Source organism: Pholcus phalangioides, unplaced genomic scaffold (assembly GCF_987345545.1).
Source record: "Pholcus phalangioides strain wild (caught in Gottingen) unplaced genomic scaffold, Ppha-v1.0 ptg000010l_1, whole genome shotgun sequence".
In the NCBI taxonomy this organism is placed as follows: domain Eukaryota; kingdom Metazoa; phylum Arthropoda; class Arachnida; order Araneae; family Pholcidae; genus Pholcus; species Pholcus phalangioides.
The window spans coordinates 10,221,783-10,241,948 of record NW_028301603.1 but is presented as its reverse complement, the minus strand read 5'-3'; the positions used below and the strand labels follow the sequence as shown (position 1 = coordinate 10,241,948).

The 20,166-nt window shown below is 37.5% G+C and overlaps 2 protein-coding genes across 2 annotated transcripts; one reads left to right on the top strand and one right to left on the bottom strand.

Moving 5' to 3' along the window:
* The first annotated feature begins 11 nt into the window (after window positions 1–11).
* On the top strand, window positions 12–19,343 carry LOC149080889 (glyoxylate reductase/hydroxypyruvate reductase-like). The gene is made up of 9 exons (XM_089237296.1): window positions 12–219; window positions 2,996–3,126; window positions 6,299–6,371; window positions 7,753–7,869; window positions 8,224–8,315; window positions 10,075–10,155; window positions 10,356–10,515; window positions 12,430–12,560; window positions 19,023–19,343. Exons 1-9 carry the CDS (start codon window positions 149–151, stop codon window positions 19,145–19,147), a joined length of 981 nt encoding a protein of 326 aa, XP_089093422.1. The 5' UTR covers window positions 12–148; the 3' UTR covers window positions 19,148–19,343.
* LOC149080890 (cyclin-dependent kinase 2-like) lies at window positions 14,716–16,891 on the bottom strand. The gene has a single exon (XM_089237562.1). It carries the CDS (start codon window positions 16,784–16,786, stop codon window positions 15,878–15,880), a length of 909 nt encoding a protein of 302 aa, XP_089093688.1. The 5' UTR covers window positions 16,787–16,891; the 3' UTR covers window positions 14,716–15,877.
* Window positions 19,344–20,166: the final 823 nt, after the last annotated feature.

Here is a 20,166-nt window from a genome sequence, read left to right as displayed (position 1 = left end):
TTAACAACAACAACTATTGTGGACTTGTTGATTCCGTAGTCATGACAACAAGCGCGCGAGATTCCATTTTTCACAAATAAAAAAGACAAAAAGACATTTCTTTTACGAAAGTTCGCTTGAAGTCTTTAAGTGTCATAATAGTGGCAAAATGTCAAAGCCAAAGGTCTTGGTTACTCGACCCGATGTCCCGAAGGAAGCGATCGAAATGCTCAAAGCAAAGTAACCAGCTATTTATTTTATTTTTTTTAATGGTTTCTTTTAGTAAAGTCACATTGCTTGTAATGTATTGGTTACAGAACCGAATTTTATACCGTGCTTCAGTTAAACTCCAGTAAATGCGTTAATAGATCGTTTGTAGGAGCAGTGTTTGTAAATATAGAAATGCCCCCCTCCCCCCAATATAGCAAATTTATATTGTGAAATAACAAAAAATGACAATTGTCCTTTGCCAGATCCCTGTCAGCCCTACCGAATGTTGTTGCATGAATGTTGTACCATGATTTTCAAGAATATATAAACTGGTGAGCAGGTTCTCAGTCGCTTAAGAGCACCTGCCCTCCAGGATATCACTTTATCCCTGGAGCCCCTGCAGTGCTAATGAGGCAGCCCTTTAACGAGGCTGAAAGCGGTCAAGATCACTAACATTAGTTCTCTTGAAATTTTAGACATTGATTTCTATATTCCGATCCGTTGTCAAGATGCTATAAGATTCAGCAAGACCTCGCTATATCATTGCTCACTTCTAAACCCCCTCTCTAGTATCATTAGTAAAATCAAGTTTATTCGTAACCCAGTCATCCCACTTATGGAGGCATTTTTATTCGGTCTCTAGGGACGGGTGTTGTACCACACAGACCTCTGTATAACAAGGTCTGTGTGTACATGTTTGAATCAAGATTTTGACCCGGTTTTCCCTCTCTCTCATGTATATTTCATATTCCCATCACTGCAAAATTTTATTAATGAACCAACAAGTTTTTCTTGATTTGTTATATCAATATATTCAATCATACCAACAAAGGTGTATACAGGAAGTAGTCAGTGGTTCCTATTAAATGGTAAAATCATATTGAGAATCATCATCATAGTAACTTATTATTTGGTTTATATTGAAAAAAAAAACACAAAAGTTTTTCCATTTGAGACAGAATTAGAGAAAAACTTTAAATATGTCAAATTTTTCTCCCTGATCCAACAGGATGGATCATTGCCCATGGCCCCCACAAGGGGTGGGCTGGCAAGGCTCTAACCCTGGGGCCCGGGATGATTTTCAATTTTTTTTTTTTTTTTCATGCTATAAATCCACCATAAAGGGGCCCCGTGAAAGTCTGGTCGGGGAGCACGCGAAAGATCCCAGCCTAGGGCCCTACTCGAGGATGTGGGGGCCATGGGTGTGCCCCACCATCAAGAGTGGGTCCCGTGCACGCCCTTGCTCACCGATGAATTAATCTGATTTTTATTATTGATTAAATTTCAATGTTTAAAATCTACTATCTGAGCTCAAAATTACTTTTCAGTAAAATTTTGTAAAAAAATCAAATGCTGACATTTTCAGTTAAACTTTCATAAGCAAGATTGCTGTAAAACTGTTGATTTTAGTTGAGTATGGGTCTAAGGTTCTGACCTCTTGGTGACGCTAAATTTTTTTTTTTGCTCACCGTCGAACATCTTCGAAACCATGGAAATTTAACATGGCCACCAAAAAAAAAAAAATTTCACAACATTCAAATACCTACAAAATGAACACAATAACCCAAAATACGAAAAAAAAGTAACACTAGAAATCAATCAACACCCCAACCAAATTCTTGTGTTGTGTGTGATCAGGGTTTAAAACTGTTTTAGTGGCACACATTTTTCGTAAGAAACTAGGCTTTCTTCCATTGGACTCACTTGTGTTAAAGCTGAAACATATTTTCATCAGACTGGAGACTGTTTACCCATGAAAAAAAATGGAATAATTAAGAAGCCAAGGATGCATATTAAGTAATGGGCACAATGATGAGAGGGCTAAGACGTTGATGACAAAGAAGAAGCAAAAATGGTGATAAAAATATAAGTAGGCCATAGGCCTACTTATATTTTTAGTCATATATGACTTATATTATTATAGTCAAGCACATTGGCTTGAGAAATGTTCCAGTCATCAATGAAAAATTTTAAGTTAAAGCTCCAAGGTAAACTATTGGTGATGGGGGGGGGGGACACATGCCAGTTTGACTGAGACCTCACTTATAAAATCATAGCCACATTTCCTTTAGGAAAATAGATGTTGAATTGTTTTGCTCTGAGCATATACATTGAAATAGGACCTTAAGACAGTGATGGTGAATATAAGGAATTATTAAAAACCTAGTTATTCATACCACTATTTTCGAAGGATCAATCCGCTTGATGGTGGGAATTGTGTGATTTTGTACGGGGCAATTTCTTTTCTGATGCAAGATCAACATCTATCATGGAAATGAAATTTTAGCTTCCCTCTAGAATGTTTAATACTAATTTTAAAAAATGGATATAATTTACAATTCGCCTAAAGTCAATTAAATGACATTATAAGTTATTTTATTTCCATTTGATATGTTGATTGTAGTGAACGGAAGTTTCAACCTTTGAATGAAAGTTAGCCTATCATTGTTTGAAAACTGAATCATATATCTGCAATATCGTTGCAGACAGTTCTGCAATTAGATGTTTGGTCTGCTGGGGCAACCACACATCTTGGTATCCCCTTGTAATGCTGAAGGAGAGGTCAAAGGGTGAAATTTGTATCCCTCTCATCTGGCATACCAGACCTGCCTAGTTGCTGCCCCGTTTCAGACAAAATAAAAAATTCAACTTTCTAGTTTATGTTATACAAGATTGAAAAGATTGCACTCTTTGTATTCTTTGTGAAGATGTCAGTTGTATATTTTTAAATTGATTTTCACTAAGCTTTAGTTATCAAGAATGATCTATTGTTTTCGATAAACTGTATCAATTGATGTGATCTCAGATGCGAGGTGGAGATAAGTGACCAAGAGAAACCGATACCAAAAGAAGACCTGTTGAAAAAGATTGTCGGGATTGATGGTCTGCTGTGCATGCTTACAGATCCCATTGGTAAAGAAGTCATCGAAGCGGCAGGTAAAGTTACATTTTTGTAAACATGAAAGTTATAGGTAAATTACAGGGTCACTATGAGTTAGAAATCTATCTTGAACAGAATCAAAATATATTCTGTTCAATGATTAGTGCTTTAATATGCATTTTTATAAAATGAAATCTCTCAAGAATATTATTTGTCTCATACAAGTTTCACTGTATTTTACTTGTACAGGATGAATTTTATCACATGCAATTGTAAATATTAATAATTGTCACAATGCTGAGGTATCATATATGCTGGTATAGCAGGCAATCTTAGACTTATCATATCCAAAGAGCAGAATTGAGGTTACTCTAGTTACAAAATCAATAGACTTCTCTTTCGAAGTATTAGCAAATATGCTCAGACTATCTTAATGTCTATTTGATCGAAATCAATTATACTTTTGTACATCATATTACAGAAGAAACAAAATTACTTTTTGACCGGTGATAACTAGATTTCAAAAATAAAAAAGTTAAAATTTTATTCATTTAGTTTTAGATGGTAATATGATCTGCCATGACATGACTATAGGGTATTTTATTTATCAAAATCCTCTTATTTTTTTTTGTGTCATAAGAAATGGTATATATTGTCCATCTGATCACCCAAAATCACAGTTGCGTTATATTCATTTTTGTCACCCATCCATCTTTTTTCCCTCAAAGCTGTCAGTAATACCATCAAATGCACATAGGTGGAGATAGACTTGAATGGCGGAGGGCATGATGATGAAGATTTCAGTGACTCTGTCATTGACGCTGGGCCCTTCCCCCCATATCTCCAACCATGCAAATGTATGTCTGATCAAGACCTCAAAGGGCAAAATTTGCATGGTTACTATCTTTCCTAAATGTGAATAAACTAGGATCAGTACAAAAATTTTATAGTTTGTTACATATTGTGAATGTCTGTCTCAGGGGTTATGCAGGAAAGGTCTCCCCAAGACAATCGAAAATTAAAAATATATTTTCAAATATCTTCATAAAATAGTTAGAATATCGAAAAAATCTTTACTTGCTTGTCTTAATCAATATCTGTTAATTTAAAAGGCTTTTTGTAGGTCAGTAACTGAAAATTCTTAATTTGATGTGTCTTTTTTCATAAACCTCGCATTGTCCGCCTAAAAGTCGATACTGCATAGGTTCCTTGTCTGTCTCGTGATAAATATGGTGTTTTTGTTATTTATTTATTTGCCAGATCCGTTTGGTATCTTTTATTTTGTATGAGATTTTTAAATTCACAAAGCAGTCCATTGACGGCTGCAACTAGATAGGAAAGCTTTACTTGCTCAACTGGGACGAGAAGGCAATTTTAGCATCCACCTTTCCAATAATAATGATCAAATTAAGGGAAAGTGTGGATTCAGCATTTCTCTGGTCCTGTGCCTCTTGACCCATATAAACTTATCTGTGGCCCTGAATCTGATTACATATAGATGCTAATGCTTCTGATTCATCTAGAACCTTCTAATATTTTTTAGCCTTATTGAAATCTTTGATCAAAACCAGATTATTCCATTTTTTTTTCATATATTTCTGAAAAAGCCCTGAAAATTATGAGATTGAGGGATTTCTAATTTTTGTGAAGCACAATCTTTGCAGGGCTGTCTTAAGAGCATCATGCCCCCGGGCAAATAAGTTTTACTGAGACCCCTACCTGACTATAAATGATTGCTTACCAATTTACATGCTTAATATCAAAAACCTCAATATCTCATTATCACACGGCCCTCTTCTGCACTTGAGGCCCCCAGGGCCTGCATTAAGATGGCACTGGGTCCTTACATTCCTAGGCTGACCATATTTCCACGAGAAAGAATATAGAAATTTCGGATTCCAAATATGGCAAATTACCAATTGCCAAATACTATGGCAAAAGTGAGCAGAGTTGACAACTGTTACTAAAATATATGAAAAATTCATGAAAGGCAAAAATTCATTGAAATGAATTTCACAAAGAAAAAGTGTGGAAACATGATAAATATTACTATTTATAGTCATAATTCTAATATAATTTTATAATTTCGGGGAATGTCTCAGAAAAATAGGTCACATGGTCACCCTGTGCAATCTCCCCTCCCCCCCCCCCAAAAAAAATCTCCAATTTCCCCCTTTGTTTGCATGCATTTCTTTGCCAATAAAGTATGTCGTCACGCGACATTTTCTGTCTGGGAATTGGTGCCCATTCAATTATGTGTACATAGTTTTAACTTATCAATTTAGATATTGTTATTACTAGGGCTCGGATTTCTATATCTTTGCATATTCTTCTGCTTTTTCCATGATAGAGCATATTTTCACAACTTCAAGGCATATTTCATAATTTTCGATTAGAAATTTTTTTCTCGCTATTCCAATCCCGCTTCAGACTGGGTGTTTTTTCAGTTCCTGTCTCTGGCAAGAGCTCTTAGAGCTAGAATTTTTATTGCACTAAAAATGAAACATCATTGCTAATTGGTAAACAATACTTTTTTTATATGGTATCTTTACTGGGTATCTTTCGGTTTGACGGTAAACAATACTGAAATTCAGGTATTTCGACCAATCAGCAATACTATCCCTTCAACAACACTAGTGTGTGGCTGCAAATAGAGTAATCATCTGATGTTGGTAACATAATAGTATCTTGTGGGAAAAATTGGTAAATCGGGGGGGGGGGGATTTTTTTAGCATTTGTGGGAAATTTTGAGGGTTTTCATCGAATAAAAAGAATTATTTTAATGTTTTTTTTTTAATTTAGTGCAACGATTTTCTAAAGCTTAATACAGCACTTAGCCAGGTATATTTACCTATTGATGACAGCACATTAATTCTGTATTTGCGTGGGAAAAACGTACTCAAAAGGGAAATTTCCACTCGATGAGATTGTCTGCTCATATAAATAAGTAATGGTTCAAAATAATTTATACTGCATCAACACTTCTCATTATCGTATACTAATGTTATTTGAGACAAGAAAGGAAATTTTTTAAGGACATATTTTTCATTTTATAGGGCATATTTAGTTTTTAAGAGCATAAATGCATTTTTTTATAGAGCATTTTTTAGAAGTTTTTAGAGCATAAAAATCCTAGCCCGAATTATTACTATACTGAATTTTATTTTTACTCTTCTTCTTTTTTTTTTTTTGAGATATGCAAGTATTATAACTTTATATATCTGACAGGAGATAAACTGAAGGTTATTGCTACCATGTCAGTTGGATATGAGCACATTGATCTGAACACCTGCAAGCTAAAGTAAGAACTTGAATAATTGCCATTAGTATAAAGAAACTGCTCTTTTTTTCTTCTTATTTCAAATCCATGCTTGTAAAACTCACATAATCAGAATAGGCCTAGATAATAGCACTGTAGTTAATTCAATGGATGCATGCACCCTGTGGAAAAAAAAACCATTTTGATGGTTGCAAACTGGAGAATGCCCATGATAAAAGATACAGATTCCACTTAATTATAGTGATTACTCGAAGACATTCACTAATTCAAATTGAAATTTACTGTCGATGCAGCGGAAAATCACTGCAGTAGCATCTTTCCTCTGATTCTGTCAGTGGCATATTTACGGGGGGGGGGGGTCTTGGCAGGCTATAGCCTAGGAGGGCAGCAAATTTGAGGAATAAGTGACCAAGAAAGTTAGTAGAATGGGAGAAGGGCAGAAAAATTTAATAACCCTCAATAAATCCACGTCTGTCCAAATAGCTAGGTCAGTGAGTGACTAAAAATAGAGCGTGTGAAAGCATGTGTGGCCAAAAAAAGTATGCAAGTATATGTGACCAAAACAACACAGGTGTATTTGCAGGAGTGGAGGGTGGAGCCAAGCGAATGACAAATTCAAGGGAAGAGTAGTCAAGAAAATTAGAGCAGAATGGGAGAAGGGCAGCAAAATTTGTGTAGCCCATAGGCAGCAAAACCATAAATGTACCTCTGCAATACAAGCGGCTCAATAACAAAAGCCTGCCTTTCCTTTTAAGAAATAAACATGGGTAATTTCATCATTTGATCATTTTTGTTGCACGTCATTTTCTGCACACGAGGGCTAATTAGACCGGGACCTACAATTTATTGCCGATTCCAAATGGCAGGCTTGTTTTTTATACTCATCTAGAGATCAGTGTGCTAACCCCTCGATGGGAGACTCCCTGCGGTAGCAGTTTTTTGTTGTACCCCTGTGTCAGGAAAGTTTTTCTGACAAGGACGAACAGGGTATTGAGCTCGCGACACCTCTAAACATAAACATGGGTAACAAATCTAGAATATCTGATATGAATTTATCTCAATTTTGTGTACAGATTTTCATTCCTTCAATGGGAAAAATTCTAATATCATTTAGCAAAATGTAGTCAAACCCCGATATAACAAACTTAGATTTAACTATTTTTTTCAGAAGTCCCTGCATGTAGGTCTATATTTGTATTAACTCAACCCTGATATAATGATTGTCCTTGATTTATATGATTCATTAAATAAGGGGTTTCGGCTGTTTATGTACAAGTTGTAAGTTTTGATTAAAATTTTTTAAATTAACTGATGATGCTTTTCAGTTGAGTTAATCTTGGGATAAAAAATTATATTTTTTAGATATGCTGCTGAATCATTACATTTTTTTCTTTTACCCAAGGAAGATACAAGTTAGCAACACTCCTGCAGTATCGACGGATTCTGTTGCTGAATTGACTGTCCTGCTCATGCTGGCTGCTGGAAGGAACTTCATGGAGTCTGCCCATTGCATTAAAGAGTATGTAAAATTTATACACCTACGATTGAGGATGTTTATTTCATTATGTTGGCTGGGTAGAGATTGATTCGCTCACCTGTTTTATTATTATTGTTTTGTTCAATCAAATTCTTTTTCAAATTTTCCAACTTATTCAGCACATTTTTATTTAGTGTATAAGTATGTGCGCACATGAAAAAATTCATTGATCTCATTCAGGGTATGAATGTTTTTTTTAACTACTAATTTTTTTGGACAGACCCAACCGAGATCTCTTGGATTAACTGTTTTTTTTTTACTCTTGATCTTATTATCAGCGTTACTTTCATCCTAGTTTACTCTACCGTATTTTAAAACTTCTTTTGGTGTTTTCAGTGGAAAATGGGTTTATTCCTGGGGTCCAGTGTGGCTGTGTGGCCAAGGACTCAATGAATCTGTGATTGGCATATATGGGGCAGGACGTATTGGTAACATATTTTATTCTTTTGTGTGCATTGTGAATGTTGCAAAAACTAATGTGTTTTGCATGGATATAAAAAGATTTCCATAGTAACTTGATTGCTGTAGTTGCCACCAGATTTAATTAATGATATTGTTCATGAATTTGTGTTGATTTTTAAACTTAAATATAGCCAATGATTCTGGAAAGCCTTCACTTCACCTGGAAGCTTTCTGATTTTCCAGCCTTATTAAAATCTTCCAAATCAGAAACAAGATTCTTTTGATTTTTCATATCTTTATAGAAAAATCTCTGAAAATTCTTAAATTGTGCTTTGCTGGAATAAGAAATCCCTGAAGAAAATACTCTTTCAGTCCGTACAATTCCAGGCTGGTCAAGTTTCCTCAGGGAAAATATGGGAAATAAGCATAATTAAGTGCAGAAAATCATCAATTGTAGCCACATATGATGCCAAAAATAAGTGAAGTTGCCAATTATTGCTTCAAAAAAAATTGGAATGGTGAAAAATATGGAATGTTCTGTGAAAATGGATCACATAGTGACCCAATGCACTCCCCAAAAAATCTCTAGTTTTCCCTTCAATTTGTATGTTTTCTTCGGTGCACAATATTTTATCTCACGTGATGAACTAGATTCTTCAAATCTGGGAAATAGCATGTACGTGTTGATAATATTTCTATCTCAGTCCATAATACAAACTCTGCTATGATGCCATTCAAGGGATTTCTAAATCATGCCATTATAAACGGCTGTGTCTTTAAAATAGAGGATGAGGATTTTAAAATACTGGTACTAAATTTGTTATCAGATGTTATCAATGTTAATTCAGCCTAAAATTAATCAAGGCTTCACAAATCAAAGCCAAATTTCTTGGGGGCCAAGCATTTATTTTTCAAGACAATAGGGTCTTTTTTTTTCAACATTTCCCAAGATTTAATGATCCTCATTTCTGTTTTAGTAAATACATAATAAAGCATAAGGTCTGAAAATTCTGTATTGTCTTCGAACCCCAATTTAAAAATCACATATAACAAATTTTAGGCGTCAATTATGATTTCTTAGTCATCATGACAACCTGGCACTTGCCAAGTGCTGATATAAATAATTCAGAAATAATTCAAAAGCTTATACCTGTAGTTTACAGAGATGTAGGCTACAATTTTGAAAATTCAATTCCATAACTGAAATGGTAAGTGTAGTTTTAACCACAAGCCTCCAAGTCAGCTCTGATGTATGAATCCAGAAATCCCTTCAAAAAACTCACAGATTAAACAGAGTTTAAGATCTGGATTTCTGGAAAGATATTTGTAGCTTGCTAAAAAAACAAAATATTCGAAATATGGAAATGAGAACTCAGAAATCAATCTCTCTCAATATACAATTATAAGAAACTGATGCAATGATTGGAAATCATGTAACAAATTCCTGTTTTCATTATTATAGTTATTGATAGGGAAAGCTGTGGGACTTTTATTAATCTGTACACCTCGAATTATAATGATTTCTTTCAAAATGCAGCAGAAACAAAGGTGCTGAAAAAAGTGTTATGTTCAAGGTCGTTGCATTTTGTTGATTCTCTGTGAAAGTCAACCAGTACCAGTGCTTATTAACATTATATCCAGATGTAACAATGGAGGATGTTATAATCTTGTAACATATTTCCGTCTTAACTATCAACTGTCTTGATGATTTTCAGAGTGCTCACAGAATATAGAAATTATATAGATAATATATAAAATAATTACATAATTTTTGTTTTTCTGTAGGTCAGGCAATTATACAAAGGGTGTTGCCTTTCGGGCCAAAGAAGATCTTGTACAATGACGTTTTCCATCCTATCAAGCCAGGTATGTAATATAGTAATGAAATAGTGTAAATGGGTTCTTGAATTCGATGAATCATCTGATGGTCCTTATCAATTTAGTCATTATGTACAAACTGTTAAAAAGGAGTGGGACTACATTTAAATTTGAGAAGTTTATTGAGAAATGTTTTTAGCATTCTTCATCTCTCTCACCACCATTCCCTCTCCCCTATTGTTTTTTAGCTGAGGATTTGGGTGCAGTCTATGTTGAGTTTGACCAATTGGTGAAAGAATCTGACTTCGTTGTGTGTATGAGTAACTTGACGGATGAGAACAAGGGGAAATTCTGCAAGGCTGTGTTTGAGAAGATGAAGAAAAATGCTGTTTTTGTGAATACCAGCAGGTAAGAAGTTTAATACACAAGATTACAAGTGATCCCAAATGACTCAAATACTTATAGATATGTAATTATATGTCTCTATAATTGATGATTCATTTCAGTGATTGAATTCATTTTTAGAAGAGAATTGAGTCTATCACCCTAAGATAGATTATTGTATCTATTTATTTTTACTGTATTTACAGTTTGTTGTGTCCAGTTTAATATGCATGTATTCATACCCCCATTCTTTTGTTTATTTGGTTGCAACAGCAGCAGCCCTGAGTAAAGTGATGTCCTGGGGCTTCCTAACCAGGTGCACCCATTCATTACGACATCCCTAGTTACAAATTAATCTTCATTTATCCCCTATTGTGATATTACTTGCTGAACCGCTACATCACGCATCTTCATTTGAAAAAAAGTGGGGGAAACCCATTGCCATATGAATATATACACTGAGTGGCCACACTTTATTATGACAACCTGACAATTTTAAGCAAATGGGCTATGATGTCATGCTCTTGCCCCAAGTAAGCTTAGCTAGTATACAAAAGGAAAGCTTAGTTCCTGAGACAGTAGTACAGGTGAATTGTTTGTGAAGATACAGGGGAAAAAATTGATTTCACAGGCTTTAAAAATGGGATGATTGAGATCTGAGCCATGGAGCATGTATCAGAAAAACCACTGCACTTGTGAAACATTCAAATGCAGCTGTATTTATTAAAGTGTTTAAAAATTTGACTGCCATGCAAAAAACTGTCTCAATGTACAACTTCTGGTCATCACCGACTGGTGAATGCTTGGGTGGAACGGAGAGTATTTAGACTTATGAAAGACAACAGATGGTAACAGTGCAGCAGATCTTGATCAAGGATTGTCTCGAAGGATCTTTGAACAACACACTGCAGTACAATGGCATTTCTTATTCCAGCAAAATCAAGGGCCTTGAAAAAAATCTCAAATTCACTCAGGAATGCAAGATTGAACAGTGGATAGTTGGAAACAAATTATGTGGTTCAATAAATCATATCTTCAGTTACACCATGCAGATGGGCGAGTGAAAACTTGGGGGGGGGAACAGCACAAAAGCATAGAAACCATGTGTATTACGACAACCCTTCAAGCTAGTGGAAGCAATGTGATGGCTTTGGGCCTTTTTAACTCATGTTCACAAATGTCTGAATAAGACATATCTAAACATTGTTGCTGGTATATCCTGTTATTTTGATGCTTTATCCCAACAGCTACTTTCAACAAAATGCATCCTACCATAGTGCTGGTATTACATAGGATCAATTTGAGGAACATGAAGGAGAGTTCACTCTGATCAGGTGGCCCCCCACAATCCCCCCAGATTTCAGTCCCATTGAACATTTGTGGGATGAGGTTGAAAGAGCCAACAGACATCCAGATCTACAACCATCCAATCTCACTGTCTGGAAGTGCTATTCAATAACCATGGTTCAGATATCATGGTCCATATCAGATTTCATGAATGATTTATCAACCATGCCAAGAAGAGTCAATGCTGTACTGAAGGTGTGAAACGCTATAAAAGATGGGTCTTAAAGTCATAGGTGGTCATAATAAAATAGCCACTCAGTGAATAAATTTTTTTAAACAGTGTATCCTTAGTTTACCAAGAGAAGTAGCTCAAATGCATTTCTTCTAAATTAGATTTTGAGAAACGTATCTGCATAAGGGGGAATAAGTTGGGAAAAACACTTCAGTAGTCTCTAATAAGACCCAATTATAACGTGGAATAGAGAGAAACCTTGAGTTTATATGATACGCGCTCCTCAATTACTTTGCCAGTGTTTAATATGACTTGTTTTCTTATGGTTTGGCATTTTAATATTGACGTTTTTTCTTCTCTCCTTACAATGATGTTTGTTGATCAAGTGACTGTACAGTACTGCATTTATTTGTTCACAGGGGTGGAGTTGTCAATCAGAAAGACCTCCATGATGCTTTGAAAGGGAAAACGATCAGGGCAGCTGCCCTTGACGTTACTGTGCCAGAACCACTTCCGAAAGATGATCCGTTGGTCTCTCTGCCTAATATAAGTATGTTTATGACCTTTCTCAATTATTATTTGATAAAATATATTTATTGTTATGCCACCACGGCTCGTCAAACTTCTGTTACCAGATTGTCCCATCTCCTGGGTTCTTTGCTGGGGACTTGAAGATGGATAAAAACTTGAAGGTACGAGGATTTGAAACAAACACCTTTATTTACATCAACTAGAAGTCCTGCTAAAACTAGAAGCCTTCCAAAAGTACATCTCACTTTTAATTCTACTGTTTGAGTCCATAGAACCTCGCTGTTCTATTTTAACAATCGCATGCCACATATACCTTGCATGTGTTCACAAGCCTTTTCAAATTTATTTACCCTTCTCTCATAGCACTGCCCCCGCACCCTTGACAGATGCTTATCCCAGGCAGTGTAGTCCTCAAATCAGTGAGTCCTCCATAATCTTTGTGATAATGAGTAAGTCTGATGACATGGACCACATTGAACTATGGTGTCTTTTGAATCCACATCACAATGTTGTTCAGTTTCTTCTTGACATAACATCCTTGCCATGAATTTTGTAGTTTCGGACATCCTCCTTTCCAGCGTTTCGTATTCCAAAGCCAGACAGGGTCTCCCTCCTTGAAGTCGTGGCCTTTGCATTGTAGCAAACTCCCATCTTCTCGGAGCTGAGGTTGATCCCATCCCTGGAAAAGTGATGCACATCCTCGATATATTCTTCCATACGAAGAGGAGCATCTGGCGGTCACCCAAACAGCAGGTCAATTGACAGCCGAAAATCCCATACCATGACCAATCTGTAACAGTGAGAATCTGGTGCTCATTGACAGCACTCCTATAGGCCAACAAGAGCAGCAGTAACTCTGATTCCCAATCTTGTTGATACTTTGACATGAACAGGGAGAGGTGATTGGGGATGGTTCTGTTGAATCTCTCACGTCTTTTCAATTGCCAGAAGTTTGAACATCCTGAGAAATACTGCTGATGTAAACTTTCTTCCCTGATCGGAATAGATCAGCATGGGGACTTCAAATTGTGACACTCAATTCTGCACTAACACTTGCCCCATTGTTTGAAAATGGGAAATGCTTCCGGCTGCTTGATGAAATAGTCCATCACCACAAGTGTGACTTGCTACCATCATGGTTTTCAGGTAATGGGCCAACAAAAAATTTGGTGGCCAAAGTTAATGAAAATACGGCAATGCCCCGGAAAACAAGTTGTATGGTCACTATACAATCCCCCGAAAAATCCATGTTTCCCCCTCTTATTTGCATGACATGTTTTCTTCACATGACAAACTGCAGGTTTTTCCAAGTCTGGGAATTGGCACCTATGGTATCTCTATTCACGAGGACTCTGGTTCAAACTCTGCGAGCAGCACAGTGGTGATTGGCTGCAATTTGTTTTCTGTGGTTCCCCCACTTCAACGCATGAATGCGAGCTGATCTCCCTGTTGAAAAGTCTCGCCACAGAAAGTAAAAGACCTACAACGGGTACAAATACTCAATCATTACACTTCACTCATAGTTTGAAAAGTAGATGTCAGCATAAAAAAATTCACGCATAACACTAAATATGGACTTTAGGTACACCCAGTGCCATAACTAGGCAGATAGAACAGGTGCACCCGCACAGGGCCTACTTGGAAGGGTGGCCTAAATGTAAATTTTTGCACAGGAATGGCTAGTTACGGTACTGGATACACTAGTAATATTGATGTGTTGCCATGGACTGCTCTGAAGTGATTTTTTCCCTAGACTATTATGGACAGCTAGTTGACAGAAGTTTGAAAACCACTGCCTAAAGTTCTTCAGAATTTTTCTGCAGTCTATGACCACAACCTACATAATTTTTGTTTTACTTTTTTTCACTCGCGACTCCCTTGTTCAATTCCTGTTTCATCTGCGGCACCCCAGAAATTATGATAGATATTTTCCCATATGAAATAATACTTTTAAAGCATAAACAGAGGCACAAATTAATATCCCCAGCTTGCTGTAATGTCCCTGATAAAGGTTGGCAGTGTCTCCTTTGTTAGGGTTGGCAAGTGTGCGTCATAGCTTAGGAGTTACAATGCACACTTTGAAAAACACTGCCCTTAATTAATAAATTAAATTTCGAGAATGCTGTTTTATTACCACGCTGCAATAAGTAACATCAAATGTAATCATTCGTAAATGAAAAAAAAATTAATTTACCCCCATTTCACATGTAACATTTTTCCACATACAACTGTAAAAACACATTAAAAATGTTTTAAATCAAATCTTCCATTGTAAAATAATGCTATAAAAATATTTTCCAGAATTCATGACTCGTGAGATAATCCATAACTTGGTAGTAATGATATATTTGAAGGTTTTTATTCCCAAAAAATGTTGCACGATTGAAAGATTTTCAATCAGGGAAAAATTAACCATTAATGGTGTATTTTCTTCTCAACATTTCTCCAAATGCTAGTGGTTGGTATCATTGGGAGGTGTCTATGTTACATTATTGGATGCACTGATGCTAGCCTCTAGCATTTGGGAAACATTGAGAAGAAAAATTATATTATACAGACAATGACACTTTATTCCAAGAAACTCAATCAGTGATGGCTGTGAAAACCTCATCCATTGGTGTTGCGCTATCTTTAAAATTTCATGTAACACAGCGTTCAACTACAGGACATACAATGAGCCTTGGTTTTCAATTGATAAATCTAGAATAATTTCTAGTTAAAAAAAAAGTAAGTCACAGGGAGGTCCTGAGCAGTACCACAACTAGGAGAGGTCTGCTGTCCTGGGCACTAGAGTTGCTTTTCATTCATTCAAAATTATGAGGAGGGGAGCATCAAAATGTATATGTCCGTGGGAGCAGTTAGATTTTGTTCCTAGTTGCAATCCTGCCTGCAAGCAGAGCTATGGACTGCAACATTCTCAGACAAGTCTGATACGATTAATTCAAATGTTTATGCAAAGTTTATGGAGCAGGGTCCTGGGTCATGCTTGGGCAGCCCATGCATTAAGAGGGGCCCTCGGAAAAAGTTATTTTCTTCATTGAATGTAAAACAGGGCCACAATTATATACTTTGTCAGCCCCGCCAAGCATGCATTTTGGCGCTCCTATGTAATGTAGAAGGGACGTTAAGTTCATGGGCGAATTTGACACACCCTCTAGTTCAGCATCCGGGACACCAGACCCACTTGCTTCTCTCCCCCCCCCTCCAGTTGTGACCCTGGATGTAAAACAGAATATAAATGAAAAATGTTTGTGAAAAAATCACAATTACATAATGGTTGATGAAACAAATACATAATCAAAAATCAGTTGTAAATAAAATATTGAATCTTAATAATCAAACATCCCTCACGAACGGATGGCGAAGTGCTTTATAAGCAGTGATCCGCTCGCACGGGTCATAAGTAAGCATGAGCTTCACAATATCTATACCATCAGTGTCCAACATGGATAGCTTAGTACACATATCCCGAGCTTCCCACTTGGGGAAATCTTTCTTGTAATGCTTGAGCGACGAAACCCCCGGCCAGATAGTCTCGTCCGGTGTACCTAGGGTACGGAACACCCGATACAACTGGTCAATCTCAGAATCCCCGGAGAAAAGAGCCCTGTGAGTCAACATCTCGGCAAATATGCACCCCAGGCTCCAGATGTCCACGGCGGTGTTGTAGATGACTGCACCCAGGAGAATCTCCGGAGCCCGGTACCACAGCGTCACCACCTCGTGGGTGTAGGACCTGAGCGGCAGCATGAAGTTGCGGGCCAGACCAAAGTCCGCTATCTTTATGTTGCCCTTGTTGTCGACTAGGAGGTTCTGGGGCTTCAGGTCCCTGTGTATGACCTTCTGGGAGTGGCAGTAGGCCAGGCCCGACAGCAGCTGCCTCAGGTAGCTCTTGGCCAGTTCCACGGGGAGCCCGGAGTCGTTGTCTTCCAGCAGGTCCTTCAGGTCCCTGTTCAGATACTCGAACACGAGGTAGAGCTTGTCGTCCTTGGGTATGACGTCCTCCAGGCGCACGATGTTCCGGTGGTCGAGCCCGCGCAGCAGGGATATCTCGCGGATCGTGGTGCTGGGCACGCCTTCGGATTCCTCCCTGAGCCGTATCCTCTTGAGGGCGACCATCTTCCCGGTGTTTATGTCCTGGGCTTTGTACACGACCCCGTAAGTCCCTTCCCCGACTTTCTGCAGCTTGCGGAAGTTGTTGACGTCTCCCGGTTGGCTAACGGAGTTTGATCTCTTCGAACTCATCTCCCATTCGAATTCGACGCCCAGACCCGCGTTATTTCTAAGTTTATTACCAGACGAGTTGGACGGAAAATCGCTGACGAAGGGAATGCGTCTTTCCCGCCAATTTTAAGCTCAGGGTAGTTTTTTTTTACCTGAACTTCTTTTCCGTATAAAGGGAAAGTAGGTTGACCATATTTTTGCCTGGAAAAAAGTGCAAGTAATTTGGATTCCTATAAAATAAGGGACGTTGCCAATCATCGCCAAAGATATGCAAGTTGCTAAGGTATTGCTAGACGGCGAGAAAATGAAGCATCATTTGCAGTGAATGAAAAATACGCCGTCTCCTTTGAGACAGAGGAAGGGGGCATGTGGGCTGTGCTTAAAATACAGAACGCAGATGATTTCGGGGGGCCCCTGAAAATTTGTGGGTCCTGTTTGCCCATGCGAGAAATAGACTCGAACAGAACGTGTGGTCAACGTACAGTAAAAGCATCAAATTTTCATCTCCTTTGAGATTCTCATTCATTTTTGTTTTCTTTTTTCATTTTATTCAGAAATTTTCATGAGTTTTAACTGGATTCCATAAATTTCTGAAGAACCGATTTTTCCATGTGTGGTTCTACCAGTAAAAACAAAAAAAAAAAACTAACGTTTTTGATTTGATGACAGCATTTACTAGCATACGTAAGACAACGCAACCAGAGGATTACCACATTACGGAACTTGTCACCTCTCATTCATCAAATCTGCCGCCACTCCGAGTTTGCCGCCCTGCGCCATAGCTCGCTCAGGTCCCTCCCTCACTTCCTCCCGGTCGTAAATCTGTAAATACGATTGATATTACGTGGGGGTGTGTTCCAAACTTCGAGGTGCAAATGCGAGCCGATCTCCCCATTGAAAAGTCTCGCAACAGAGAGCAACAGGTCTACAAATACAATTATTCAATCATTACACTTCACTCATAGTTAGAAAATTGGCGGTAGATGGCAGCACTACACATAACAAGCATTACACAGAAACAAAATTCACGGCAGGTTTCACTACACGTACACGCACATTCCAACATGTACCAATTCGTTAGAGGTTCCGCAGAGGAATATGAACGAGGTGCATGTATGGATTAGTAGTGGTGGTATTACGTGAGGAGGCGAAGACCAAAATGAAAAACAACAAATTTAATTGTTCTCTCGTATACGCAGTGGGGGGGTTCTTGGGGGTGGGGATGGTGGGAAAGTCTCCCTTCGCGGGGCGTGTTGGGGCGCTGTGGGCCGCGCCGGCGGGGCTTTGTCATGGGTGTCGGGATGGAGGGGGAGTCGCGCTCGTAGTGCTGTCCTGGCTGTCGAGCGGTGATGTGCCCAGGGATTGGGGGTTTGGGTGTGTGGTTGTGCTGCTTTGGGGTTGGCGGGATGTTGGTCCAAACCGGGTGTGCTTTCCCGGCCGGATTGCCGGTTTGAGTTTTCTCCGGCACGCCCACGATCTCACGATCAATGAGCTTATATCGCAAAGCGACAGAGCCTGACGTACTCTGTTCTAAACTAAAACTAAACAACAAGTTCAACCTTCTTTTTGGGACCCTCATAAAACATTTTTTTTCTTACACGTATGATTGAGGTTAAAAATCATGGAGCAAAATCATTCAAAATTCATCGTGATGTATTTACTTGGTTGGTTCAAACTCTTTGAATCAAGCTAAAATATAACAGTATACTAATAATATTTTATTTACATGCGCACGAATGTACCCAGGGCAGGAGGTTTGATGGGGTCCTAGTCTATATCGAAATCAATGGGGGATGCTTATGTGTCCAACTCCAGCTGTTCCTTGTCAACGAAAAATTGTCGCTGTTTTTTGTGTTGAATACGTGAATATATGGTAATTTATGTACACATAATGCGTATCTTAAGCATTTTAAACATTTGTAATGTGAGGGGGTAAGAAAATTCTAAACTTTTTGCTTGAAATTTTATCTTCGAGCAATTTCTCCCAAATAAAAAACACCAGTTTCAGATGCAGGCCCTCGAGGACCCTAAACTGCAGCCTGTCTAGCCTATAGGGAAATCCAGCATTGCATGTACGTATCAGGATCGTACAAACTCTATCTAAACCAAAAAGAAACAGAAACCTGCTGTTGAGGAAAAAAAATCTATTAATAATAATTTTTTTTTACGCACTATCAAGAGAGTTTATTACGATAATTATTTTACGGATTCAAAATGATTGGTTCTCTCCATATCCTGCCTATATTTTTCGTTTCAGTTATAACTCCTCATGTCGGAAGTGCTGAGACAAATGTTAGGATCAAGATGGCGAAGTTGGCAGCTGAAAACATTCTGCAGGTCCTTGATGGAAAAGCCGCCAAAACTCCGGTGGAAATGCCTTGAGTGTAGTTAACAGCATTCAGGAAATTCATCTCTAGATGATGTGTTTTGTTTTAAGACTATTATATTTGTGGAACCTTCTCTTCTTTTTTTATTTCTTTGTACCAGCTTACCCTGTAAAACATTAAATATGCTGGTTTCTTTCTATTTTGTCGTTTTTAGCGATTTTCATGCAGTTGCAACAATAAAATAACAATTTAAAAAAAAAAAACTCCACTATTGTTTCATGTGAGAAAGTGAAAACCATATATACAGCTCTTTTTCAAGTCCGTTATCTTTCAATAATTAGTTTCACCGCACCATGGGCATTGTATGAAGAGATACAGAACCACCTTAGGGGGTATGCGACAGGTGCGGCCCTATAATTTTATAAATTCTGGATTTTCCCTCAATGCTGGAATTTTGATCAATTCTAGAAATCGGAATTTTTATCTGAAAAAATAATTCTGGAAATCTGCATTTCTATCTAGAAATAAATAATTCTGGAAAATTCGGCATTTTCATATGGAAAGAAAGAAATCTGGAATTGTTTCAATAATAAATTCTGAACTTTTATCATTTCTGGAATTCTGATTTTTTTATCAATCCTGAAATTATTTCTTTCACTTATTCAGAATTTTGATGGGTGCTGGAATTATCTCTGTCAATTATTAATTTATTTTTTTCGATTTATCGATTCTGAATTTCCATTAAATCTTAAACAATATCTTTTATTAGGTCTTAATTTAAATTAGTTTTGGAATTATCTCTTTCATCAATTTAAAATTTTTTTTAGTTCAAAATTTTCATTATTTTATTAATTTACATTCAATTGCGGCCATATTCTTTTCCGTCAATATTTTTCAGTATTCCTAAGGTGACCATACGTCCCGTGTTTCCCGGGACAGTCCTAGTTTTTTGTTTTATTGGTCGTCCCGACTTTTTAGCGAAAATGACCCGATTTTTCCGTTTTTTACATGAAGCATACTCAGTTTTATCTTTGTTGAAGTCCAAAAATTAAATTATTTTCCCACTCGTAAATT

Coding starts and splice junctions, on each gene's coding strand:
- LOC149080889 (XM_089237296.1), top strand. CDS start 149: ATGTCAAAGCCAAAGGTCTTGGTTACTCGACCCGATGTCCCGAAGGAA. Junction 6,372..7,752: donor CTGAACACCTGCAAGCTAAA/GTAAGAACTTGA, acceptor CTTTTACCCAAG/GAAGATACAAGTTAGCAACA. Junction 8,316..10,074: donor ATATGGGGCAGGACGTATTG/GTAACATATTTT, acceptor GTTTTTCTGTAG/GTCAGGCAATTATACAAAGG.
- LOC149080890 (XM_089237562.1), bottom strand. CDS start 16,786: ATGAGTTCGAAGAGATCAAACTCCGTTAGCCAACCGGGAGACGTCAAC.